Source organism: Garra rufa, chromosome 17, assembly GCF_049309525.1.
Source record: "Garra rufa chromosome 17, GarRuf1.0, whole genome shotgun sequence".
Lineage (NCBI taxonomy): Eukaryota > Metazoa > Chordata > Actinopteri > Cypriniformes > Cyprinidae > Garra > Garra rufa.
Genome location: NC_133377.1, coordinates 25,978,304 through 26,005,977, shown reverse-complemented (window position 1 = coordinate 26,005,977; position 27,674 = coordinate 25,978,304). Strand labels below are relative to the sequence as shown.

At 39.3% G+C, this 27,674-nt stretch overlaps 1 protein-coding gene across 1 annotated transcript in view; it reads left to right on the top strand.

Annotated features, from left to right (window-relative positions):
* csmd3b (CUB and Sushi multiple domains 3b) overlaps window positions 1–27,674 on the top strand; it is a gene marked incomplete at its 5' end in the record, with an annotated part of 285,452 nt that overhangs the window by 52,817 nt on the left and 204,961 nt on the right. The window contains 5 exons of the mRNA XM_073821447.1: window positions 88–275; window positions 425–613; window positions 3,314–3,430; window positions 4,118–4,333; window positions 6,169–6,357. Of these exons, the coding sequence (XP_073677548.1) occupies window positions 88–275; window positions 425–613; window positions 3,314–3,430; window positions 4,118–4,333; window positions 6,169–6,357 (899 nt within the window). The remainder of the gene's footprint in view (window positions 1–87; window positions 276–424; window positions 614–3,313; window positions 3,431–4,117; window positions 4,334–6,168; window positions 6,358–27,674) is intronic.

Sequence of the window (27,674 nt, the reverse complement as noted above, 5' to 3'; positions counted from 1 at the left end):
CCTCAAACTTATGAACAGTAGTGTATAATAATTGGAAAGTTGTATCATTGCCAGCAAGGATATTTAATTATTCTTTTTTTCAACCAGATTTCAGACGGAGTTGAATTGTGATTTCCTGGAGCTTCATGATGGGCCCAATCTTCTCTCTCCTCTAATTGGCTCGTTCAACGGCACCCAGGTGCCTCAGTTCCTATTCAGCAGTGGCAACCACCTGTACATGCTTTTCACCACTGACAACAGCCGCTCAAACAGTGGCTTCAAGATCCTGTATGAAAGTAAGTGTACAGTAAACTTTCCACAGTGTCAAAACTTCCCATTTGAAAGCAGCTTTTGTTAATATGGAGCACCAGCAGGCAGTAAATACAGTAATTGGAACGCTCTCAAAATACTTTTTTCTAAGCTTCATCTGTCTCACTATTCTTAGGTGTAACAGTAGATGCCTACTCCTGCCTGGATCCAGGGATTCCAGTCAACGGGCTCCGTTATGGTCAGGACTTCTCCATCGGCTCCACCGTTTCTTTCGGCTGTGATTCGGGTTACCGCCTCAGCCACGAAGAACCATTGGTCTGTGAAAAGAACCACTGGTGGAGCCACCCACTGCCCACCTGTGACGGTTGGTCTCTTGAGACATTTGTAGTAAAAAACGAGCTGTGAATGAAACTGTTTGTAAAAGAAAAAAGTGATGTGTTGATTTACATCTGGAGTCAGTGACAAAAAGGGCTTAATGGACCATATTACTAAAGCAAGACAGCGCTAAATAGCAGACTTTTGCTGGCAATGAAACCTCCGTTCAACATTGGATGAAAGACGTTACCTATATCTTACCCCGTCAGAGCTCCTTAGGCTGCCTGTCCTTCTGCTATTTGATTACATTCTTTCGCTTTGCCTTCTCGAAGGCAGCTAAACTGAAACAATGTGATTCAATGCAAGGCCATTAGCCCATAGCTGAGGAGGACTCTGAGAGGCAATTTGCTGTGAAGGCTGCTTCAGCTGATAGGAACTGATGCGCTTACCAGATTAGACATCCAGGGGCACTTTTTACTGCGTGCAGTCATCTCACTTCCATGGGCTCTAAATGTAGCATACATTAGAGACATGCACTTGCCTGTACTTCCATCTCAGGTAGCAGAGGTCTGTGTGATACTGTAGATCCTTCCTCCACTGAGCACCATGCAGTGTGTAATAAAAAAGCACATGGGTATTGAAACTAATATAGCATGCATTATATGAGGTGAGAGAGCGTGATGTTTTCAACCAATATGAGTGTTTTCCTATTCCAAGAAATAGCTCAGACTCTTAAAGAAGTCACACTGTTTTGTTTATACCTCTGATTCAAGCAGAACCTATTTTTTCCTTTTGTTATGCTCTATTTTACACAAGTATTTCTTATTTAAATATAGGCTCCAGCATCCTAGTGACCCTACATAAAAAAGTGGTTTTGAAAATGGTTAGATGGATGGAATTATACAAGGCATTTTGTATATATGTGACCCTGGACCAGAAAAACAGTCTTATGTAGCACGGGTATATTTGTAGCAATAGGCAAAAAAAAAAAACATTGTATAGGTCAAAATGATCAGTTTTACTGTTATGCCAAAATCATTAGGAAATTAAGAAAAGATCATGTTCCATGGAGATATTTTGTAAATGTCTTACCATGGATATATAAAAATTTAAGAACTTGCTAAGAACTTCATTTGGACAACTTTATTCAACTCAATATTTAGATTTCAGATTTTCAAATAGTTGTATCTCGGACAAATATTGTCCTACCATAACAAGCCATACATCAATGGAAAGTTCATTTATTCAGCTTTTAGATTATTCATGATATAACTGATGATATGATGGTATTAATCTCAATTTCAAACTGACCCTTATGACTGGTTTTATGGTCCAGGGACATATATATGAAAACTATAGAGTGAATGCCTTTGGATCTAAAAAGAGGATCTTTTTATTGGCTTCTTCTTTTCACCCAGGTCAATTTTTAAGATTTTGATACATTATAACAGCTTTATCACTCAAATCCTGATAATATTGCTGGTAATGGAAAGCTTTGAATGGTAATAAAGTGGAAAAGTGGATACACATGTATTATGGATCAAACGTTTTGGCTTTGTACAGTTTTTAAAATGTTTCTAAAAGAGTCTTTTATGCTCACTGTGGCAGCAGTTATTGGTCAAAAAACACAGTCAAAACAGCAATATTATGAAATAATATTCAAAATTGTATAAAATTGCAAAGCTGAATTTCGCCAGTCCTTCAGAAATCATTCTAATATGTTGAGTTGGTGTTGACTTTTTTGGAAACCTAATACATTTTTTTTCCAGAATTCTTTAATGAATAGAAAGTTCAAAAGGCAAGTTTTGTCATAAAACTCTAGATGGCACAGACTGATGGGTTGTTAAAGGATTAGTTCCTACATAACATAGTTTGAGATGTTCATGTCTGTCTTTCTTCAGTCAAAAGAAATTAAGGTTTTCGGGAAAAGAAAAAAAACATTCCAGGATTTTTCTTCATATAGTGGATGTCCATATAAGGTCAACATTGCAGTTTTAGTGCATCTTCAAAGGGCTCTACACAATCAATCATTTTCTTAATTAAAATCCAAATTTATATCAGTACAATGCTTGTCTTGCAGTAGCTCTGTGCTGAGTATACGTGACTTCACACATTGGGCAATCACGTTGGAAAAGTTGCTTGTGGTTAGTTCCTTTGTGTACTCTGGTTCAAATAGGTAGGGTAGGGCGAGAAAATCAAATTTTAAACTTCAAAATTGTCATCAATTGACATCATTGTTTTACCTTTTTTTTTTTTTTATAAAAGTCGTTTGACTTCCATGCATGTTCGCTTTGTAAACACTAGGTTAGAACTTTCGCCTACGCCACGCATGACCTTTCCAACGTGACTATGTAATCTGTAAAGTCTAGTTAGTGAAAGATTAGAATTTGTGGTTAAAAACTATAAAAATGTTTTTTTTTTTTTTTAAGAAAATGATAGATCGTTTTGCTGCAAAAGATTCCTCAACAGGGATTGTTTAGAGGCTTTTGAAGCTGCATTGAAACTGTTATTTAGACTTTCAACTTTCAAAATGCTGGAATTTTTTTCTCAGAACCCTAATTTCATTTCGACTTTGGAAAGAAAGACGTGAACTAATCCTTTAACTCACCTTTGACATGTTAACCGATAAGCCCAGTATATGGGCTGATAGAAGAGTGAAATCCTTTGTGGTTGTGTAGGTCCATTTACATATATTGAATTTAAGTGAAAGGTCTGTTTAAGTAAGTACTACACTCCCTTTGCCCTTTAGCACTCTGCGGTGGTGATGTTCGAGGACCGGGAGGCACCATCCTGTCCCCGGGATACCCTGAGGTCTACCCCAGCTCCCTTAACTGCACCTGGACTGTGGAGGTCAGCCATGGCAAAGGTAAAGCAGCAATTGATATGCCTACATATAATGAAAGTTATATAAGGATTCATTTTGAAAGGCCAAATGCTCAAGACTAATATACAAATTGAAAAGCAAGCTTCAAGAGTCTATCGCATAGTCTAGCTAAAGCCAGGCGAAGGTACAAACTGTCATGAATACAGATTTAGGTACTTGTCCGTGCCCTACTCTGAAATATCATTATACAACCTTTGAGGTCAGAATAATGAAAGTTCCTCTGAATTTTAATTTCCCACGGCTGCTAATGCATATCAATTTTGAAGGCCATTATGTTTAGTGGACAGATCAGTTGGAACTAAAAATACATTTTTCTCTTTCTGACAAAAAGGCGAAAAAAGGGTCAGTATCAAATTTTTCTTTGTTCTACGTGGCCTCAGCCAAGGGCCGTTGCTTAAATTCACAGGGCCCAAGAAAAAAGTTTTAATGATTGGACTTCCGTTCTCCTGGGCCTAATGAGTAGGGCTATACCCTTAGTGGGACCCACAAGTCCCTCCTGTCTCATATTATGAAGCTGACCCTAAATGCTTGATCATTCCTTTTAGTCTTTTTTGTCTGGTCTTTTTTCCTTCTCCAAGCTCCACCAGACAGTCGTGTCAGAGGTTAACTACAAACTTGAACCATATTATTAGTTGGTTCATTTGTGCATTGGTCTTGTTTCCTCAATAGGCGTTCAGTTCAACTTTAACACCTTCCACCTGGAGGATCATCACGACTATCTGCTTATCACTGAAAATGGGAGTTTTGTTCAACCGCTCGCCCGCCTCACAGGTGCAGAACTGCCTTTGCCTATCAACGCAGGGCTCTATGGAAACTTCAAGGCCCAGCTCCGCTTCATATCTGATTTCTCCATTTCCTATGAGGGTTTCAACATCACATTTTCAGGTAAGGGATATTCTGGGAATAGCCCCTTTGAAGAGCACAGGGACAGTAGTTGAGTCCTATTCAACTCAGGCTAAAATGATCAAATGTCAAAGTATCAAACAATAAAACTTTAATACAGCTTTAGTTTTTTTTTTTTTATCTGTACGTTAGAATGTATCTTATTTAAAAAAAACAATAAATGCAAAACAATCATGCATTTTTATCATGATTTACAGAATATACCCAATAAATGACATTCAGTGTAACAATTGTTCATTTACTAAAATATCTTGTCAGACATATTTAGAAGAGAACAATAAAAGATTCTATTTAATGATAATACTGCAGCTTCCAAATACTAATTAATTGTAATTTCTTTTTAAATCTTCCTGGTTTTTGTCACTGTTTTGAACCACTAGTTTTTACCCATCTGCCAGCAAGAAGTTTTTAATCAATTAAATTATAATAAAGTCTAGTATGATCACTTCTTCTACATATTTTAGTAAGTACAGAATAAGTATGTTGTTTAATTTGTACATAAATATATCTGTTACGCTGAATGATGATGTAACATTATTTCACCTATATTTTGACATTTTATTTTCACAAATGTTTTTTTAAAACAGTTTAAACTGATTTTTATGTGGACACCAAAATGGTATATCTCGTCTTTGACCCATCTACAGTATCATGCTATTTTCTTATCCTTTTTCTGAACATCTTATTATTTTTGTAAACCCCAAACGATTTGCAATAGAATTGCCAATGGTGAATTAAAAAAAAAAGGTTTTATTTAAAAAAAAAATTGAAAATACAAAAAAATTAAATAAAATAAAACAAAAATAAAACGTATTTAAGAATTAGAGCCATGCATCATTTATGGTAGCCCATTTTCGCCACTGAATAAAAAACTTTTCAGACTTAGAATTCAGACTTTTTATCTCACATTCAGACTTTTTTTTTCAGAATTGTTTGATATAAACTTGCAATTATGACTGTGTTTTTTCTCACAATTGCGAGTTTATAAAGTCAGAATAGCACAATATAAACTTCACAATTCTGGCCCTTTTTCACAAATGCAAGTTTGTTTCTAGCAATTCTGGTTTCTTTTTCTCAGAATTGTGATGTAAATTTGCAATTGCAAGTTACAAAGTTAAAACAGCAAGATATAAACTCCTAATTGCAAGAAATAAAGTCACAATTTTGAGAAATAAATCTCGCAATTCTGACTTTTTTCCGCAATTTAGAGTTTACGTCTCGCAATTCTGGTTTCTTTTTCTTAAAATTGTGACATAAACTTGCAATTTCAAGTTATAAAGTCAAAAAAGCAGAATATAAACTCTTAATTGCAAGAAATAAAGTCACAATTCTGAGAAATAAAGTACAATTCAGAGGGAAAAAAAATATTTTCTCAAAATTCAAGATTATATCACATTTCTCACTTAACTTGCAATTCTGAGAAAAAAAGTAAAATTGTGAGTTTATATCTTGCAATACTGTCTTTATTCCTCAGAATTGCGACTTTATTTCTTGCAATTGCAAGTTTATATCAGAAAAAGAAGTCAGACTTGCGATATGTAAACTCAAAATTGTGGGGAAAAGGTCAGAATTGTGAGATAAAACGTCACAATAACCTTTTTTATTTTTTATTCAGTGGCAGAAATGGGCTTCCAAAATAATTCATATCTAAACAAAAAAACTAAAGAAAAGAAAAGAAAAAAAAAATATATATATATATATATATATATTTTTTTTTTTTTTTTTTTTTTTCATATTTTCAAGTTCATTATGTTTACCCCTTACCCATAATAAATATTGCTTACAATGTGTAATCTTTCAAATTCTGTTTCCACCAGAATACAATCTGGAGCCATGCGAGGATCCTGGAGTGCCACATTTTGGGCGCCGTAACGGTTACAGCTTTGGCATCGGAGATACCCTTACCTTCTCCTGCAATATGGGCTACCGCCTGGAAGGAGCACCAGAAATCATTTGCCTGGGAGGGGGTCGGCGCATGTGGAGCGCACCTCTGCCAAGGTGTGTTGGTACGTTGTCAGCTGTTTTCATTCATTTAAACTTTTATTCTCTTGATTCATTACCAAATGGCACACCACATGGACATATTGCTGATTCGAAAGAAAGATAATGCTGACGTGGTCACTTTGACTGTCAGCCAGATGACAGAAATGCCTTTAATGATGAACCTGTTTTTATGGGGAATAAATCAGAGGGGTTCAAACAGTGAAAAGGACACTTCACCTCAAAATTAAACGTCTATCATTATTTACTCTCCCTCACGTCTTTTCATCTATTTAAGCTTGTATGATTGTATTCTTCAGTGGAAGAATATCCAGGCTCATTCTTAATGTAATGCATATGATTGAAGACTAAGGCTGTCACAATTATTATTGTTTAAAAATAGTAATAATTTTGAAGTAATACAATGAGGGTGAGTGAATGATGATGTGAACTTCTGTTTACTCCAGTACGGCCATGGTCACTTCTTTGGTTGGCCAAATCGAGCCTGATTACGACAGAGTAATTGGTTCCTGCTGTTTCCCTGGAAACACACAAAGAGTCATCGTGTTTCTGTGCAGAGAGGTCACGTTTCCATTTTGGTTCCTAGAGCTAATAAACTCCAGGACAGGGGCGGTTTGCCACGCCAAACTTCCTTCACAGTCGCTTTCACAATTCAGCTTGGCTGGCTCCTGCCGAGAGCATTTGGAGTGATTTAGTGCTGCTATTGTCATGTTTCAGTGTTTCTTGATTGTATCTCTCAGTGTATCTTGCTCACCAGCGTCAGTAAGTGACTCCTCGGCAATAAAGCATTCATCAGACGTAGACAGAGTGGGCTGAAGCGGCATCAATTGGAAGTTAGCCATGCATGTCACAACACAGGGGCATAAACAAAATGGCAATTATAATAATGGAGAACTTTCGGAGGTTTGCTAGTGACTCCACACTTTTATCTGGTCATGAGGGGTCACCGGCCATTTTTCACATTAATTGAAAAAAAAATAATAACTGCATTTATCATGGCTTCTTCTGTTCAAATTTATTTATTTATATTGCTCTACCCTCAACCAGGAGGTTGTGTCCCCACAATATTCTCTGTTGCAGTCTGTGTTGCATTGTCCAGTGCTAGAAAACTAATCAGTTCTGGAAATCAAGTATCAAGTCCAAACTGAGTTACTACATCCATTTGCGGATTTATGTGCGGACAACATGCTTCTTGCCCGAAGTTGGCACGAGGCACGATTAGGGCTGATACATTATCAGATTTTCAATACACAATTATTATGGCCTAAAGGATTCAAAATAGCAATATTACTGTGATATCTATAAAAATTCTGTTGGAAAAAGACAATGTCATCTTATTCTTTTTTACGTTCCATTATATGACAGGTAGTAAACATCATTAAAGGAATAGTTCACCCAAAAATTAAAATTCTGTCATTAATTACTCACCGTCATGTCATTCCAAACCGTTTTTGGAAGACAAAATAAGATATTTTTGGTGAAATTTGAGAGCTTTCTAACCCTGCATAGACAGCAACGATAGTAAGGACATAGATAAAATAGTCCATGAGACATCAGTGGTTCAACCGAGATGTTATGAAGCTACAAAAATACTTTTTGTGCTCAAAAAAAAAAATATAAAAAAAAAATAACGACTTTATTCAACAATTTATTTTCTACCATGTCAGTCTTCGATGCACATTCACAAGAGTACCACAATACATACAAAAAGTATCCTTATAGCTTCATAACATTACGGTTGAACCCCTGATTTCACATGGACTATTTTAATGATGTCCTTACTACCTTTCTAGGCCTTGAACATGTCAGTTGCATTGCTGTCTGTGCAGGGTCAGACAGGGTCTTACTATTTTGGAACGACATGAAGGTGAATAATTAATGACAGAATTTTCATTTTTGACTGAACTATCCCTTTAATTTTTGCCACCTTTTTCATCCCGATGAGTTTGTATCTTTGTACTGTAGCACCTGGAGAAGCTGAGAGTATTTTTAGTTTTGGATTAAAAGCATACCTTCCACTTGAGGGGAGGTAGACAAAGGCGATGTATTAATCAAAATCACTTGACAGTAACACAGGCCTTAGTTTTCCCTCCCATCCATCACAACTATCGATTTTACATTGCAAAAGAAAAAAACAAATGTCCTTTTTGAAAATAAGGACAAATGGACCTTCTAGGCAACAATTAGGGCCAGAGGTTAGAGTAAACAAGTGTGTTACACACAAGAGACATAACAGCACGACTTGAACTCCCTCTGACCCTCTGATCTGCGTGGCTTGACCAATGACCGACGAGAGTTTATTTATTTTTTCAATTGCATTTGTTGAAACTGGTGGCACTGCAATTACACAGCCTAGGTTTAAAACTTTTAAAGTACTTCCAATATGTTTGCTTTAAACAGTAACCTCACAGATCTGTTCAAGGAGAAATATGTTAAAGCCAATGCGGAACCGCTGAAAGCGAGCCAACTATTTTCCACCTTGCTTTCTTTAATCTATTTCTTAAGATGAATCTTTCCGCTGGTAAAGTCTCCTGCAGCATCCGATCTTTCTCTTATAGTGCTATTAATCATATACGGTGACGTTTATGAGTTGAGTCAAGCCTGTTCAATGGGTTGCATTAAGAATTACGTTATCTGATCACACATTATGCTTTTTCTCATACAGGGACCACAGGGCATCTTCCTGACACGTACTTACTGTTAACGTGAAGTTAATCGCTTAACTTGAGTGTTAACACATATTATGCCAGACAAGGTGCTGCTTTTGTATGGTTGAGATTATGCTGTGATAAATCAGTATTACATCTCCATTGGAGCAGGCATGACGTTTGAGATGTTAAGCACCTTGGAGTTTGCCGGTAAAGCACTCACACAGATGGTTTGTTTCATAGTCAAGATTTGAATAGATTAAGAATGTCTATTTGTACTGTGGTAATCACATTGTAAGTAGTGACTTTGTGTATGGAAGGAATTTATTTGCTAGAGGTCTAGATGTTGTGAAACATGAGGATATATCAGTATCTTTATATAACCTCAGGCAGTAGTCTAAAGAATGGGAAGCTGCCCACAAAGGCCACATTCCAATTAAAGTCAAATTGCAAATGCAGAGCTGTATAATGCATTCAGTGGTAATCATGCGCTTCGAACAAATATCCAAGGCTAAAGTCCTCAGATGTATTCAGTTTAGTTTAATTGATTTGTATAAAGCTTGTCACAATACAATTTGTTTCAAAGAAGCTTTACAAAGATTGCTGCCCCACAAACCCTGCTGTACGCAAGTAAAAGGCAACAGTGACAAAGAAACTTACTTAAGAACTCTTTAGTACATGAGGAAGAAACCTTGGGTAGGTTGCTGGTAAATAATTGTGACTGCACCATTTGAGTTTTTCTCCGAATTGTGAGTTATTACGAGTTAATTTAGTGAGATATAAACTCGCACTTCCAACTTTTTTCAGAGAATTGCGAGTTAAGTCACAATTGTGATATAAACTCACACTTCCAACTTTTTTTCTCAGAATTGCAAGTTAAGTCAGAATTGTGAGATATAAACTCTCAATTCCGACTTTTTTTCTCAGAATTGCGATTTAAGTGAGAATTGTGATATAAACTTGCACTTCCAACTTTTTTTTCTCAGAATTGTGATTTATTGCGAGTTAAGTCAGAATTGTGAGATATAAACTTGCACTTCCAACTTTTTTTCTCAGAATTGTGAGTTATTGCGAGTTAAGTCAGAATTGTGAGATATAAACTTGCACTTCCAACTTTTTTTCTCAGAATTGTGAGTTATTGCGAGTTAAGTCAGAATTGTGAGATATAAACTTGCACTTCCAACTTTTTTTCTCAGAATTGGGAGTTAAGTCAGAATTGTGAGATATAAACTCTCAATTTCAACTTTTTTCTCAGAATTGCGAGTTAAGTCAGAATTGTGATATAAACTCACACTTCCAACTTTTTTCAGAGAATTGCGAGTTAAGTCACAATTGTGATGTAAACTCACACTTACAACTTTTTTTCTCCGAATTGTGAGTTATTGCAAGTTAATTCAGAATTGTGAGATATAAACTCGCAATTCCAACTTTTTTTTCTCAGAATTGGGAGTTAAGTCAAAATTGTGAGATAAACTCACACTTACAACTTTTTTTCTCCGAATTATGAGTTATTGCGAACTAATTCACAATTGTGAGACATAAACTCACACTTCCAACTTTTTTCAGAGAATTGCGAGTTAAGTCACAATTGTGATATAAACTCACACTTCCAACTTTTTTTCAGAGAATTGCGAGTTAAGTCACAATTGTGATATAAACTCGCAATTCCGACTTTTTCTCAGAATTGTGAGTTATTGCAAGTTAAGTCAGAATTGTGAGATATAAACTCGCAATTTCAAATTTTTTCTCAGAATTGTGAGATAAACTCGCACTTCCAACTTTTTTTCTCAGAATTGCAAGTTAAGTCAAAACTGTTACATATAAACTCTCAATTTCAACTTTTTTTCAGAATTAAGTCAGAATATATCTCACAATTCTAAGAAAAAAAAGTGTTGACTTTATTTCTCACAATTGCAAGTTTACATCAAGTGATTCTGAGAAATAAGGCATAATTGTAAGTTTATAGAGAGAAATTTTCACGGTAACCTTTTCTTAAGTAATTGTTTTTATTTAGTGGCGGAAACAAGCTTCCATACCATTGTGTGTTTTATTGTATTATGTATTAAGTTATTTGTTTGTTTTTTAGGACATTGACTTTTTTTATCTTGATATAAATTGATGTTTTTTGCCAGTTCAGGATAGTCACTAGTAAAGTGCTTGGGACAAAAGTAACCCAGACTTATAATATTGATTTTAACATTTACTAATTGTTGTTTACTAAAATGTTGTTTTAAATTATTATAATGATTATAATGTCTAATAATAAATTAGTACTCTTGTCGTATAAAATAAGGGGAGTTTGGTGTGATGGATGAACTTGACAGACACTCTAGCTCAGGGATTCTCAACCGGTGGGCCGCGAGATGGCTTAAAATTAATTTAAATATTATTCTAAAATGATCACAGCAAGCCTCTTTCGTATTCTGTGACTGATTGCTTTGGACTCGGCGCAGCAAGCCTCATCGCACTGTTAAATACAGACTGAACGGCGGCTCAAAACTTCCAACTGCTGCACGCAAGCGTCATCAGAGACCTGCAAGGGACCAGAGTATGTGAGCGGAGTGGAGCCTGCAGCGGCAACAATTTCCCCTCCGCGCTCCGTGCATTTAATAATCACTCCGCTCCGGGTTCATTATTTCCCGCTCCCGCTCCACTCCTCGCTCACTGAAATCAGAAACACCGCTCCGCGTCAAAAAAAAAAAAAAAAAAAAAAAAAAAAAAAATCTGTATGTTTGAAATATAACAGTCCTGTTCATAACATGTATTAAAATAAAAATATATATAATAACAGGAGAGTTTGGAACACTACTGTGCAAACTTTATTCCTACCACATGCCAAGCTAATAACATTGTCAGCATTAAAGAGTAGCCTATAATTTCTGCTTTTTGCAGTGCAAAGTTTGTAATGAAAATAACTACGTTTTCATCGTAGTTATTTCTGCTCATTCTAAATCGGATACCATTACATTTGTTTTAATGCATTATTGACAGCGATTGTGTGTGAATAAGTGTTGTTCACCTAAAAATACTCAGTATCTAGAAGCCACAAACTAATTCCTTGTGAACTATAATTTACCGCTCATGTCTATTGCCGTGATAATAGCCTTCACATTCTTTCTGATTTGCGTGATCCATCTCTATCAAGCTAGCTAAATTCAATTCAATTCAATTCAAGTTTATTTGCAAAGCAGCTGTACAAAAAAGTAGGCTTCTACAATATATTTAGTAGCTTATTAAATATGTTTAACATGTGAATTCTTGCTTAATATGCAGTGATATTACGGACAGTTGGCGTGAATTGTACTCATGATGGAGCGGTGGTGGAGCGCGTGAAAACCACGATCCATACCCCCGTGGGAAAACAGGTCTCTACTTTATCTATTTGCTGCATGAAACAAACCCTTGCGCTAATGTGAAGGTAAAGACGATCTGAGTAATAGTAACTTGCGCGTAATGTATGACACACCTATATCGGAGTCTAGGCATGCATTAGTCCGCTATTGATTCACAAACTATTCATGCTTTCGGGGCTCTGATCCATAGAATTTTTGCGTGAAATTTCAAAATATTTGCATAGATGTCAAAATGAAGGTCCTGTGAGTGTTTTATAATAAATGCTCACCCATAGAGGTGGATCTTGTGAGGGTCAGTGGTGTTTATGCACATATGAGCACCAGCATCAACAGATTTAGAATGTATTTGCTGTATTTTTCATTTGTATGTTTATTTTGTAATGGATACAAACCGTTGATATTCAGTCTGTCCAGTTCAAAGGGACAGGTTTAGTGAGTGGTCTTTTGGCATCTCCCTGTTGTTCTGTTTGGCAGGTTCACTTACTTAAGAAAAAAAAGGACTCTGAAGTTGTAAAGAATGTCTGAATTAAAGAATTCAGTAGCTTTAAATCTGTATGTGTGTGTATATATATATGTACAAAATGTCAATATGTCAAAAAGTTAGAACTCAGCAGAGGGTTTTCTTTTAAATTCAGCTTTAATTTAAAGTTTGTTTGTTTGAGTTTTTTTTTTATAACATGCAGTAGAAGAATAAAAAGGCAAAACAAACGTTTTGGTTAATAAAAAAGTTTTAAAAAATAAACACTTTTAGAGGAAATGTCAGGCATAGGAGGGCCTTACAAAATTGACCCGAGAAGGAGGTGGGCCCCGGCATAAAAAAGGTTGAGAACCCCTGCTCTAGCTTATGTTGGATGAGATTTTGTTATTATTATTATTACTACTATTACTACTTTACTAGAGCTGATTCGTTTATTTCATGATTATATGAATAATATATGTATTTTTATTTTTTAAATAACATTTAAATATACAGTGCAGAGTTTCTTTAAACATGTTGCTTACCTCATAAAAATTATGCTTTGCGAATATGTCGGATTGCTGATTTGCATGCTAGTACATATTCATTATAGCCAAAGGCACAGATTGATAAATCATCTTTCTGAAGGGAGTTGCAGCCCAGTCACATGACTCCCAGTATATGATGACATGCTTTATGAATGTATAATCGCCTAATCAATTATTCATGCGAGACCATCATTCATATCATTCGTAATTCATAATGTATTCTAAACTTTAATTGCGGCTGTGAAAAACTGTTCAATATGTTGATCCCCGTCGATCTAGCTGGCAAAATTTGCACGACCGTCTCGTTTTCCACCATTTGTTCATTTCTTTTTTTCACTGTAGAGGAAGGCTTTGTCATTAGCATAGATATTAAAACTGTATTTTTAAGGTCTCTTTGTTGCAAGCTATATCTTACAGGGCATGTCTTGTACATTTTTAATGTATTCGGCTTCAGTGCTTCTATTGCAAATGCCAGGGAGAGACATTAACTGAATCCTCGTGATTAAAGTACTGCTTGAGCTTCTCATTTGGAAATAAACTTCAACATCTCGTTCTGTCTTACTTGTAAAAAAAAGTTTTGCGTCAGTGATACAGTGCTAACAGAGATATTAATACATATTTATTCCCCAAATAGATGATTGAAGATGCTCTTGCATATCCATGCTCAAAATGTATCATTCATTCTTAATGTTTTATCCGTAATTCGTTTCGGTGTATTTTGCAAAGCTGTAATAAAGTGCGTATTGAGGCACGGTTCTCTTAAGAGAGTCAAAAGACAAGTTTGTGCTATAAAAGAGATAAAAGCATCTGCATCCTGTCTGGAGAAAGACCTGTAGGACCTTTATTGCTGATGGAAAGAACCTCCTCAAACTTGTACAAACAAATTCCAAGACACAGTGTTATAGTCAGGCATTATACAATTAAAAGCAGCTCTAACTCATAACAGTGATCCTATTCTTTGTTCACACATAGCGTCACACCCGTAATTTTTCTGGTAATGATACAACTTCTCTAGCCGGAAAACTGCCAGAACTGATTTACTGGTATTTTTGGAAAGGTCCTTTTTACACATGATTTCTAAACGCTAATTTAGCAGTAAAGACTATGTGTGAAAGGGGCTAATGACTATGGAAGCTCCTTTGTGCAAAGGTCAGATTTCTTTGCTCTACAGCAAAATGAAATATTTTTCTGACTCCACTGAACTCATAAGCAAAAACCTGTGAAAAAGTCCATCGCATAGTCCTCCAAACAGGCAGCTCATTATGGAACAATGCATTTTGATCAAAAATGGTTCTCATGCCAGCATCATTTTAAAGAGAACATAAAATTGTTCTGCTGTTGAGACTGAGAACTGCAAGATTTTCAAGGCAACCAGAAGGACTATTCAGCAGAAAACAATCAATGAGTGGTTAGGGAATTATGTGTTGGAGGAGATACTGTATGTGGTTTTGTTCTGAGCATTAAACAAACTTTGCAGTCAGTCCGTTTTGTATTGATGTCTTTCAGATGCTTCACCCAGCAGGCTTTTTAACTTCTTTTTATAATGTCTTTCAGTGTCAGTTGTCAGTTGCCTGTCTCCCCCTCCTCTGTTTTGTCTTTTCAATACAACAGCCTCTTCCTTGGACTCTTCCTCTGCAGTCCACAGAGAGAAGTGCACAGCTCTTCTCTAATCAGGATAATTGGGTTACAATGCCGTTAGAGTGAACTTTAGGCCTATCAAGCTTATGGAAAATGTCAATATTGCTCCCTTTAATTTTCTGTCATCTGACAACGGGCTTGGGTTGCTGTGACTTCACTTTTGTGTCGGGTTCCCTGAGGGGTTTAGAATGGCAAAATCTCATCTCGTGCCGCATTAAGCAGTTTGCTTTTAATTTAGGAGTAAAGGGATAACAAAAGGATTTCCACTGATTATCGTCAGGCAAAAAATGCCTCTGCCAGCTTAATCCATTCTAGTGCTCCGTAAGGACAGGAAAAGGAGTTGTGAGGAAAACATGGATGGCAAGATCTGTCTGTCATGCCTGTTTCTGTTCTAGTCTGTCTGTCTATTTGTCTGTCTGTCTGTCTGTCTGTCTGTCTCTGTGTCACAAGGAGAAGTCAGAGACGTGCGGATCCATTTGCAAGGCTTTATTAGAATAGTCAACAGGTAGTAGTAAACGCCAGAAAACAGGAACAACGTAGGTAATCCGGGAAACAGTTCAATAATCCAGCAGTGGTCGCAAATGGCAGGCAGCAGGAATCAATAACGGGGTACACAGTCCAGAGTCATACACAGGTAATCCAATACAGAGAAACACGCTTAGAATAATGACCATGGGAACAATTAGACTTCGCAAGGTGGCTGTGTGTGAGAGTGGCTTAAATGCAGTCAGTAAATGTGAAACAGGTGTTTGCAGCAATCAGATCAGTGGGAAATGAGGAACAGATGTGTGCAGTGATTGGTGCAGTGGCTTATGGGGATTGTAGTCCATGAAGTGTGGTGCAAGAGTTCATGATGACAGGGAAGACCAGATACGTTACATAGCCCCTCCGCAAGGAGCGGCTTCCAGACGCTCTAACCACCTTAACAATCTTGAGGGTGGTGGAGCGGAGGCGGAACAGGGGGAGGGATGGAGGGCCAGGTCCATGTAGTGGTACTGGAACCACGAAATGAGGCGGAGCCGACGGAGGGAGAAGCCATGGAGGAGGAAGGGTTGGCTCCTGCATGGGGCCGACCGACGGAGGTAGAGCCGGTGGAGCCCGAGGCGGAACCGGAGAGTCGATGGTCCTGGGCGACACAGAGGATCCGGAGGGCCAAGGCGGAACCCAAGGCTCTGGCGACCCCGGCGGAGATGGAGGTCCGGAGGTACGCAGCGGAGCCGGAGTGACAGAGGATCGAGGCTGTGCCCACGGGAGGGAGGAGGTCCACAGAGCCGGCAGGACGGAGTGACGAGGCGCAGCCGGAGGAGTAGAGTCCAGAGGCGAAGGTGGGGTGACGACTGACCGGGGCGGAGCCGGAGAGACGATGGAGCCCGGAGGAGCTGTTGGGCCGACGGCCGACAACGGAGACGAGGGAGCACAGAGCCGGGGTGGAGCCGCAGGGTCGGAGGACCGAGGTGGAGTCCAGGACTCTGAGACTGGAGGTGATGGTGAGGGGTCCTTCAGTCTGGACACCGATGGCGACTGGCAGTCCCACGGCAAGTCCTCTGCCACGAAGGTGGGATGGGGGTGAGTAGAGGGACTGTCAGGAGACAGAGGTGGCAGGACTGGAGCAGCAGGGAGGGTGGGTGGGAACAGTCCATGCTTGAGCTCTGTGACCAGAACCGGGCAGACAGGAATCTCAGGACGACTGGATGTAACCAGCGGAGTCTCTGGAAGGCTGGGCGGAACCAGCGGAGGCTCTGGAAGGCAGGGCTGAACCAGCGGATTGTCTGGGAGACTGGGCGGAACCCGCGGAGTCTCTGGAAGGCTGGGCGGAACCAGCGGGGTCTCTGGAAGGCAGGGCTGAATCAGCGGAGTGTCTGGAAGGCTGGGCGGAACCAGCGGAGTCTCTGGAAGGCTGGGCGGAACCAGCGGTGTCTCTGGAAGGCTGGGCGGAACCAGCGGAGTCTCTGGAAGGCTGGGCGGAACCAGCGGAGTCTCTGGAAGGCTTGGCAGAACCAGCGGAGTCTCTGGAAGACTGGGCGGAACCAGCGGAGTCTCTGGAAGGCAGGGCTGAACCAGCGGAGTGTCTGGAAGGCTGGGCGGAAACAGCGGAGTCTCTGGAAGGTTGGGCGGAACCAGCGGAGTCTCTGGAAGGCAGGGCTGAACCAGCGGAGTGTCTGGAAGGCAGGGCTGAACCAGCGGAGTGGAGCGGAGCTCTTGTGAAGCGGGCTCTGGACGACGCTCTTGTGAAGCGGGCTCTGGACGACGCTCTTGAGGAGCGGGCTCTGGAGAACTGGACGACCCCAGTGGAGATTCAGGAGGGCTGGGCGTCTCCAGCGGAGACTCTGGAAGAGCAGGCTCTGAGCGAGCGGTCACTGGAGGGCGCTCTGGCGGCGCAGTCACTGGAGGGCGCTCTGGCGGCGCAGTCACTGGAGGGCTGGTTGGGAGACCAGCTGCTCGAGCCGACAGCAGCGGTGGGTCCTCCACGCTAGAAATTAACCTTTGCCACCCCGTGGTAAAGTGTGGCTGCTGTGGTTCTGGACTAGCAGACCTCTTGTGCTGTGGCTCTTTTAAAACATCCACAGGTAACTTAGAGCCGCATAGCAGCGACGCATACTGCATATAGTCCTCCACAGAACATTTAAATCCTCCTCCTGGCAACATAGACTTAGTTGGCTCATTAAGTCCCCGGCGGAATAAGTCCTTAAGGTAAGCTTCATCACGAAATGGTAACTTAAGTGACAACTCACAGAATCTGTGGACATATTCCTTAATGGGGAGATTACCTTGTCGGAGGAGCAGAAGTTGGTCGACTGGGTCCATGATGATGCTGGGGGTGAAACAAAAGCCGCTGGATCCTGGTTTGGCGAAGTCTTCTGTCACAAGGAGAAGTCAGAGACGTGCGGATCCATTTGCAAGGCTTTATTAGAATAGTCAACAGGTAGTAGTAAACGCCAGAAAACAGGAACAACGTAGGTAATCCGGGAAACAGTTCAATAATCCAGCAGTGGTCGCAAATGGCAGGCAGCAGGAATCAATAACGGGGTACACAGTCCAGAGTCATACACAGGTAATCCAATACAGAGAAACACGCTTAGAATAATGACCATGGGAACAATTAGACTTCGCAAGGTGGCTGTGTGTGAGAGTGGCTTAAATGCAGTCAGTAAATGTGAAACAGGTGTTTGCAGCAATCAGATCAGTGGGAAATGAGGAACAGATGTGTGCAGTGATTGGTGCAGTGGCTTATGGGGATTGTAGTCCATGAAGTGTGGTGCAAGAGTTCATGATGACAGGGAAGACCAGATACGTTACACTCTGTTCTTTTCTGTTCTGTTCTGTTCTGTTCCGTCCGTCCATCAATCTATATATCTATGTATCTGTCTCTGTTCTGTTCTGTCCCATCCATCTCTGTACTGTTCTGTTCTATCCTGTTCCATTCGCTCATTCGTTCGTTTGTTCGCTCGTTTGATTGTTTGTTTGTCTGTCCATCCATCTGCCTGTCCGTCCAGTTTGTTCCGTTCAATTCCATTCCTTCCATCCATTCATCCATCTATCTATCTATCTGTCTGTCTGTCTTTGTTCTAGTCTGTCTATCTATCTGTCTGTCTTTGTTCGGTTCTGTACCATTCGTCTGTCCATCAATCCATCAATCTATATATCAGTCCCTCCAGGATTTCACAGGATTTTTTTGTGATTGTTGCGGCCTAAAATGCCAGATTTTGCAGCAGCTTTTTTAAAAAGTTGCGGGAAAAGTTGTGATTTTTTAGACAGATTTTTCTCAACAGCATTGCATTACCTTATGATTTCACAAACATGTTATGAATTTTTTAAGTGTTCTTTGCGAGCTTACTCCCCCAAAGCACAGGAATTCAAAAATTCTGGCAAAATATGTTTTATTTGCTCATCAGAATAAAGTGCAAAGGCTATTTTTCAACCCTGACAATTCATGGGCAAAAAATATAAGCCCATTTCTTTTCAATTCAACTTGACATTGCCCAGTGTAAACAAGTATGAACCAACTGGATGTTCCTCCAACATAAAATATGAAATGCAGTGAATCAGTTGCATTAGAGTAAAGTGCAAAGTACCATTCGTACCATTCGTCTGTCCATCAATCCATCAATCTATATATCAGTCCCTCCAGGATTTCACAGGATTTTTTTGTGATTGTTCCTCCAACATAAAATATGAAATGCAGTGAATCAGTTGCATTAGAATAAATTGCAAAGGCTATTTTCAGCCTAACAGAAGTTTCAAAAAGAACAATCTTGTAATAAAATAAATTGTTTCATTAAATAAAAAAGCCCATTTCTTTTAAATTCAACTTGACATTGTCCAGTGTGAACAAATATGAGCCAACTGGATGTTCTTCCAACATAGCATATGAAATGCAGACTAAAACATGTCAACAATCAAATCATTCATTAGAATGGTAAGACAGTTCATTCTTCAACGCTAACTTCCTAAGTATCCAAACTGTCCTCCACTTCATCCTCAGAGTCGGGCCCACAATCGATCTTGAGCTCATCCCTCTCAAACACTCCACTAGTGAGTTGCTGATTGTGGTACAAGAAGACCAAGGCTTTGAGGTTGCTGTTAGTGATTGATCTTCTTCTGCTTGATAGCACAAGCTTGTAAAGGCTGTTGCTTCTTTCAGCATCTGCTGAGTTCACGATGACATCCTTGTATCGTTTGGCTAAGGCACTGAGGACTGAAAATCTCTCGAGAAGCCCATCCCAAAACACATCTAGGTCTACCACTCCACATTCTGACGCTTTGAGTGCTGCTGGACCCAGGTGTTGGAAGTAGGCATCAAACTCATCATCGGGGACAGCACTGAAGCCTGGGATGTGTGTGTAGCCAGAAACACTGTCCTCCATGAATGAAATGTAACGAGGGTCAAACACTCTGTCTTCTCGAAGGAAGTTGATGGCTGTCCCTCTGACATGTACTTGGTGAGTTTTTCCTCTGCATTGCTGTACGCTAGATGCACTAAGTTGAGGATGTGTGTTTTGGCGGCATGATGGACATCAAGCCCTTCAAAGTGCTCAGCACAGGATTCATACTGTAACTCCTTGTTTGCAGTAAAGTTCATCTGTAGATCCTCGAAGTAGTCAAAAAACTTGGTGGTTATAGGTTTCCTGCTCTGAAAGATGTCAAGTAGCTGTAGAATACATTCACACTTATCTGCCATGATGCTGAGCTGAACCTGGAGACACTGAGCCATGTCTTCATTCTGTAGCATCTCATGGAGTCTCTCCACAGACTGCGGTGCACTGCTGCCACACACCTGTGAATAGAATTAAAACAGAATTTAGTCCTGCTTCAATGCAATTTACATAAGCAAATCCAAAAGCATAAACTTTAACATGTTTATTAGGGCACATGCTAGTGTAAACTGGGATGAATTGGAAACTTGTTATCATTGTGAGAATTTGTACTGAAAGGAGGAAGAGTCTTACCTTTATTTCCATCTCTGTGAACTCCTTGTAGAGTTTAAAGTGCTCTGAGTGGTATTGCACCGCACTGAACCAGGAGTTTTAAGGAGAATTAAGAAAAAATCATGTTGTCCCCGTAAAATATTTAGACTTTTAGCATTTTGTTGCCGTGGCGCCACGGCTAAGTCTATGTAGGGGAAACACTGGAATAAATGATTGATGAAACTACCGTGTGAAAGCATGAAAAATAGTTTTGTTAACTGCCCCTCTCAAACTCACTAGCACTATCACCTTTGCCCACACAAGGCCTGCCTGACAACTGACAGAAGCAAACCACCACAGACCTAGTTTTACAAACATTATGAAGTTTTGTTGTTTACCTTGTTCCTTTCGCTGCTTGCGATGGATTTGCGAGCAACAGCTTCGGTGATAGTCACTTGTCGTGTCGGCTCTTGCACGGACATCCTTCTGGCATGTTTTGCTGTAGAGAAGTGTCGGTCAAGCAAGGATTGGATGAAATTGCAAGGCCGCAAATAAATTACGGGGATTGGCTGAATTTGCGTGAATTGGCGCGATCACAACATCGCGAGTTTCTGGAAGAACTGATAATATATCTATGTGTCTGTCTGTTCCTGTTCTGTTCTGTGCTGTTCAGTTCCTTTTATCCATCTCTGTTCTGTCTATCTATGTTCTGTTCTATCTATCTATCTGTCTATCTGTCTGTCTGTCTGTCTGTCGGGTCGGTCTGGTCTGGTCGGTTCTGTTTCATCTGTCCATCCATCTATAAGGACAGGAAAAGGAATTATAAGAAAAACATGGATGGCAAGATCTGTCTGTCATGCCTGTCTCTGTTTTAGTCTTTCTGTCTCTGTTTTGATCTGTTCTGTTCTGTTCTGTTTTGATCTGTTCTGTTCTGTTCTGTTCCGTCTGTCCGTCCATCCATTAATCTATATATCTATATATCTGTCTATCTGTCTCTGTCTCTGTCTCTGTCTCTGTTCTGTTCTGTTGTCCTGTCCTGTCCTGTCCTGTCCTGTCCTGTCCTGTCCTGTTCTGTTCTCTTCAGTTCTGTTCGTTCATCCATCCAGTTTGTTCTGTTATCCATCCATCCATCCATCCATCCATCTGTCTATCCATCTATGTGTGTGAGCAAATATGTCTGTCTGTCTCTCTGTCTGTCTGTCTGTCTGTGTCTGGTCCCATCTGTTCAGTTTGTCCATCCGTCCATCCATCCATCCATCGGTCTATCTGTCTGTCTATAGCTCCTTTCACACTGCGTGTTGATTCCAGAAAATTGCCAGAGTGTCTTCTGTGTGAACGCAAAACGGGATTGTTTACAACAAAAAAAATATGTGGAAACTGTAATGAAGCAGCGATCAGGGAGCTCCTCACTATCCGTGCTTAAGCTGAGATCATTCGCCAGTTTAGTGGAATGGGACACGTCGCATTACACATTACATCCAAACATCACGTCTTTATGAGATCTTTACAGGTCATGTGTGAGCACACACACTGAATCCGAAAAATCACTGGCAGTGTGAATGAACCAAAATGACGGGACAAATCATGGGAAACATTATCAGTGTATTTTCCAGAATCGCTGTGTGAAAGAGGCTTATTTATCATGTCTGTCTGTCTGTCTCTGGTCTGGTCTGTTCCATCTGTCCATCCATCCGTCCCTCTGTCTGTCTGTCTATCTATCTAGCTATCTATCTGTCTATCTCTCTATCTCCCAGTTTGTCTGTTGTTCTACATATCTGTCCCACTGTTGCCAAGTCTTTGGTTTTTCTGAAGAATTGGGCTATTTTTATACTGCTGCAACAGGCTGTTTTTTAGTCTGCGGATTGAAGAGAAATCCCCCATCCCCCCAGAACGTGTTTTCAAACCAAGGTGGGACCTCCTAGAAAAAGATTTTGGCATTATTTAGGGGTGATTTTGCTAGCCGTTTTCCCCCTGAATATATTTGGGCTAGTTTTGGCCATGATTGGGCTACCTTGAAGTAGCGGTTGGGTTGGTTTTGTTATGCAGACTTGGCAACCCTGATCTAAAATAAAAAAATGTATGTTTTCCAATGAGGCTTAGTGCAATTCATGTTTGTGCTATCTGTTGACCTTGCTACGTAATGAGTCGACAAATGTGAAGAACATGAGTATTTATTTGGTGCGTGTATGTGTGATTATGTAAGCCCTTTTAACTTGCTCACACACACAGAGGCACACCTCCTAACTGGTGTGTGAACAGGTGTGATGTGTTTGGAATTTAAATTGTGTTTCAGGATTCAGTTTACCTGATTATCTGTCAGGGAGGTTCGAGCTTCTGACCCACACAAACACTGCATTGCAGATTCATCAGTTTTGGTTTCCCTTCAGTTTTGTTTCCTGTGGTTCAGAAGGTCATATTCCATCATAAAGCAATTTCAGCAATGTTTCGCCTGCGTTGCTACTGCATTTCAAATTGATTTGTTTTTCCCAAACACCCCAATTTCAAATGGGCTTGTTTCCCGTGTTTACAAGAGGCCTGGTAAATATCGAAGTCCCCTGATGGAACGTCTAGTCATACCATCAAGACTCGCCACCTGTTTTTTTTTTTTTTTTTTTTTCTGTTTACTCCAAGGCTTAAGATAGATTCGCACAGACCAACTTTGTCTTAAGGGAAAAAAGTGAAAAGTGAAACGTGGCTTCGTTGAACCCCGTACCAATGGATCATTTGCTGTGAAAACTATTTATTGCGTTGGCCGTCTGAGTTGTCTGGCAACTGCACAGCCAAATTACAAGGGAATTAAGCAATGTGCACCCCATGATGCTTCAGTGATGATAAATGCATAGATGAGTTAGAATACAGTCTTGCACTTGAGGCGGTCCACTCACCTCCATCTTATGAAAGAATGGTAGTAAAATTGCCTCTCAGTAGGCACTGAGCTGTATCAATGAGTTCATTATGTTATTGTGCCAGATGACATGCTGGATGGAAATACAGTTTATGGTATACAGTACAAGAGCTTTCACGTTGCCTTTCATCATATCAGCCTTGAAGAGGTTTGTGTAACTCATAATGGGTAGAAGCATGTTCGGTTCAAGAAGTTTACAGCTGGTATTGGTGGGTTTGTCAAACATATGGATTATAAGGCCTGTGGCTCTAGATATAAGAGCAATACAAATGCAAAAGTTCATGTGAATACAGCTTTTTATGATTCATAATTCATTCTCAGTTTGCACTTCTTCACTAACCTGTATTTTAGCACTTGTAAAAAATGTAGATGCACTTGTCTATTTTTCTTTTTGCTTTATCTAAAGTGTAAACAACTTTTAGAACTTTTTTCTTTCTGAAAATATCATTTTTTTTCTATGACTATGACTAAGACTGAATAATAATAGTAACCAGATATTTCCTACTTTCCTACCTAGTTTCCTACTTTGCTCGTTATATTCAGTTTTATATTTCTCTAGCCATCTTTAGAGTTGTGTAATATTAGGAATTTGGCAATTAAAATCTTAATTAAAACAAAATAATACTTGATACTTTCTGTAAGCTTGCACACTTTAAATTTAATCACATTGTGTAAAAGTAATAACATTTTTGCCTACAATTAAGAGATTTATATTTCATTCCATTTGAAAGTATGAAATATTTTTTGTACTCTTTACTTCTGTCAAATGACATACATAAATACATGGCACTGGTTTGAAACCTTTTGCGCCATTAAAGATTTGAAGTCCTGTTGTCTATCTACAAGTTAGCCAAGTTAGTCAGTTAATATGGGATTCAGGTTATGGGGTGAGCGATATGAACAAAATCTTGAATCACAATAGGAGTAATTTTATTTCACAGTAACTATATATCACTTTATAGTTATTTTTACTTTAAATAAGGTCTTTATGATATCAACATTTTTGATATAAAAAAACACTTCATAATTCTTGTCACCGTGTCAGTATCACAAAAAACTAATACTATCCTAAAATAAAAGTCTTCAAGTTCACTGAAAACAAGTAAACAGTCGGCAATTAAATAAGAATAAGAAACTACTTACAAGCAATGGGACAAAAAAAAAAAACTACAGTAGAACAAATACATAAGAAATGCTTCATACATTGTATAAAGTAATCAAATGTATAAAAATACTGCATATTCTTCACTGTGTAAATTAAATATATATTTCTTCTTATTAAAAGTGACTGAAAGATTTTCTCTCTTTTGTTGTTTGATTAACGTGAATGACAGACAGCAGGAATATTAGACTGCTGTCACTTTAAGAGCTGCCCGAGTCGAATATACTGTTACACATGTGCTTCAACGGCCTAAAATCACTTGTTTTAAAAACGTAATGCTTAAAAAAGTGGAAACGATTTATCGTGACCACGTAGCACAGCAACGTCACGTGAGGGCGTAACCTGGATAGAGACAACAGTGACAAATTTTTTACAGGTTAATCGTGTCTACCGGTATATCGGCCTCCCCTAATTCAGGTTGCTCTTTTTCCCTTGAGTTCTGCCATTTTTCCACATTTGCACAACAGCAGTTTCTCAATATTTGAGCTTGTAGCAGTCTTTGCTCATGCGGCCATGGGCTGAAACATCCACTCGTGCCTGAGTGAGCCTTCTGGACAATCTGGACATTCTTTGTCTGTTTCCAAGCAAACCAAACAAGAGTCAGGCATGACAACACAGAATGACAATAAATGCGAGCCAAACAGCAACATCTGATAGAGGCGGACAGATGTGTCTGAACTCTCGTCCACCGATTGAGCAAAGCCTTAACGTTAGAAGAAACAGACTGAAACTGCTTCAGTGGCTTACGTGAGCACACCAAATCCTTTTTTGTATACTCCACAAATGATGTTGTCACCAAAGGAAGGAAAGCCTCCTGTCTCTTTACCAGAAGCTGATCTTATCAGATTGGCCTTTCATGGTGCCAAGCAACTGGCTTAAAGACATCAGACACAAAGATTCAACAGGAAAGCATCCTTTTCCACTGGATTAGCAACAAGACACTTGTTTGCAGTGGCGATTTAGTATGCATGCATTTAAACACTGCGTATAAACCATTTGGTTGATTGATGCACGTTTTGTTTATAGTCTACAACAGAATAGGGATTAGTGTTAGGCTCCGCTATGCACTTCATTCATCGTTTAATTGTTTTAAATGAGACCATTTTTCTAAATGACCACATTTATCTTTTTTTAAGCGGATGTTACATTCATTCCATCCAGTTGATTGTTGCTTGTTATGGTTTTCTGTGAAAGAGAGTAATACTTGCAGATGCTAGTGTTAGTAGTGTACTATCTTTACACACACATGTATTTACATATTTAATGCAAGATATATTTTAATCTACAAAATTAATTTGTTTGCATTCGATGTGGTTTTTGTTTTCTTTGTACACAATAATGTATTCTTGTAGCTTCATAAAATTAAAGTTGAACCACCGATGTCGCATGGACTATTTAACAATGTCCTTACTACTTTTCTGGGCCTTAAACGTTTTTTGCAATAAAAGACATGCATACAGTAACACAGTTTCTTAAAATATTGTATTGACAACTATATGTCTATGTCTGTGTGTCTCACCACAAATTTTTAAAGGCGGCACACGTTTTTTTTATTTTATGATTTGATTAAGCTGACGTGTCCTGTAAGACAATATCATCGCTTCATTACCAGCAAAATTGGAGTGCTCATCTGATGTGTGCAGGAGTGGCACGCAGGGGACACTGCTGCCCTAGGCAACTGCCAATATCGCCTGTGCCAGAATCCGCCACTGAGTATCCTTCATTCCTTCCACAGATGTCTGTAATGATAGTTAAGTATGCATAAAACTTGTCCTGTGTTTCTGTAAGTTCCCCAATGACCAAAGGTCTGTGCCAGAGGCGATTCTAGGATTTTAGTCTTAGGAGGGGGGCTCAGTCTCTGACCTGTGCATGAGCTTGTGAGGTTCAGAGGAATAATTATTGCCTTAAGTGTGAGAGGTCACAAGTTTGAATCTCACTTAACTTTTGGTTGATTTAAAATGACATTTATTTGAGAAGATGAATGAGTTACAATGGTATTTGGTTGAATTTCAACTTGTGACTTTACTGAAATGGACAGTGGAGTGTGCATCTGTAGCTAGGTTTCCATCCAAAGCTGCGAATTTAACTTAGGCGCAAAATTGGAATATTGCATAAAACATTTGCAAAAAGGCTCTGTTTCCATATGAGTCGAAGAGAACAAAATTGTAATTTCCTGATAAACTTGCACTAAATATCACTGAGAAAAGTAGGAGAAGCCACTAAATATAATAATTTTCATACAGTATATAGCTGAGGTCAAACGTTTAAACCCCCCTTTCAAAATCTGCAAAATGTTTATTTTACCAATATAAGAGGTATCATACAAAATGCATGTTATTAGTTTATTTAGTATGATTCTAAATACTGTGTTTTTACCTGAATGATCCACAGCTGTTTTTTTGTTTGTTTGTTTTGTTTTGTTCATGAGTCCTTTGTTTGTCCTGAACAGTTAAACCGCCCACTGATCTTCAGGGAAATCATTCAGGTCCTACAAATTCTTTGGTTTTCCAGCATATTTGTGTATTTGAAACCTTTCCAACAATGACTGTATGATTTTGAGATCCATCTTTTCACACTGAGGACAACTGAGGGACAACTATTACAGTAGCTTCAAATGCTCAGTGATGCTCCAGAAGGAAAAGCCATGCATTAAGAGCCGGGGGTGAAAATTTTTTGAATTTGACGATCATGGTAAATGTAACTTATTTTGTCCTCTGGGAAACATGTAAATATCTTCTGTAGCCTCTGAAGGGCAGTACTAAATGAAAAAAATATTATATTTAGTAGGGATGTAACGGTATTGTAAATACCGTCGTACCGCAATAGCAAATTTTTTCGATACTACCGTGGTCGCATGACTCGATAAAACGATAGGTCTTCTGAGAAAAGTTTGCTCAGGCGAATAGAGCGAACGGGAGGTAGCGGGAACTACAATTCCCATCAGCCCAGGCGTGGCCATCATCCTTTGCGGTCTGTTGTCGCTACAGATCCAGTAATGCGGAAATGGCGGGTGCTGCTAGTATCCGCGAAGGATAAGAGATGGAAATGGTCGAACCTAACGCCTGTTTCACATATACTCCGTCTGCAGTTCGTGTGCGTTGCGTATTTTTTTCCGCACCCATGCTAACAGATTAGAACGTTCACACTGCACGCGGTTGCTGTCCGGCAGTGCGTCCCAGAAGCGGTGCGTTTGCAGCAGTGCAGCG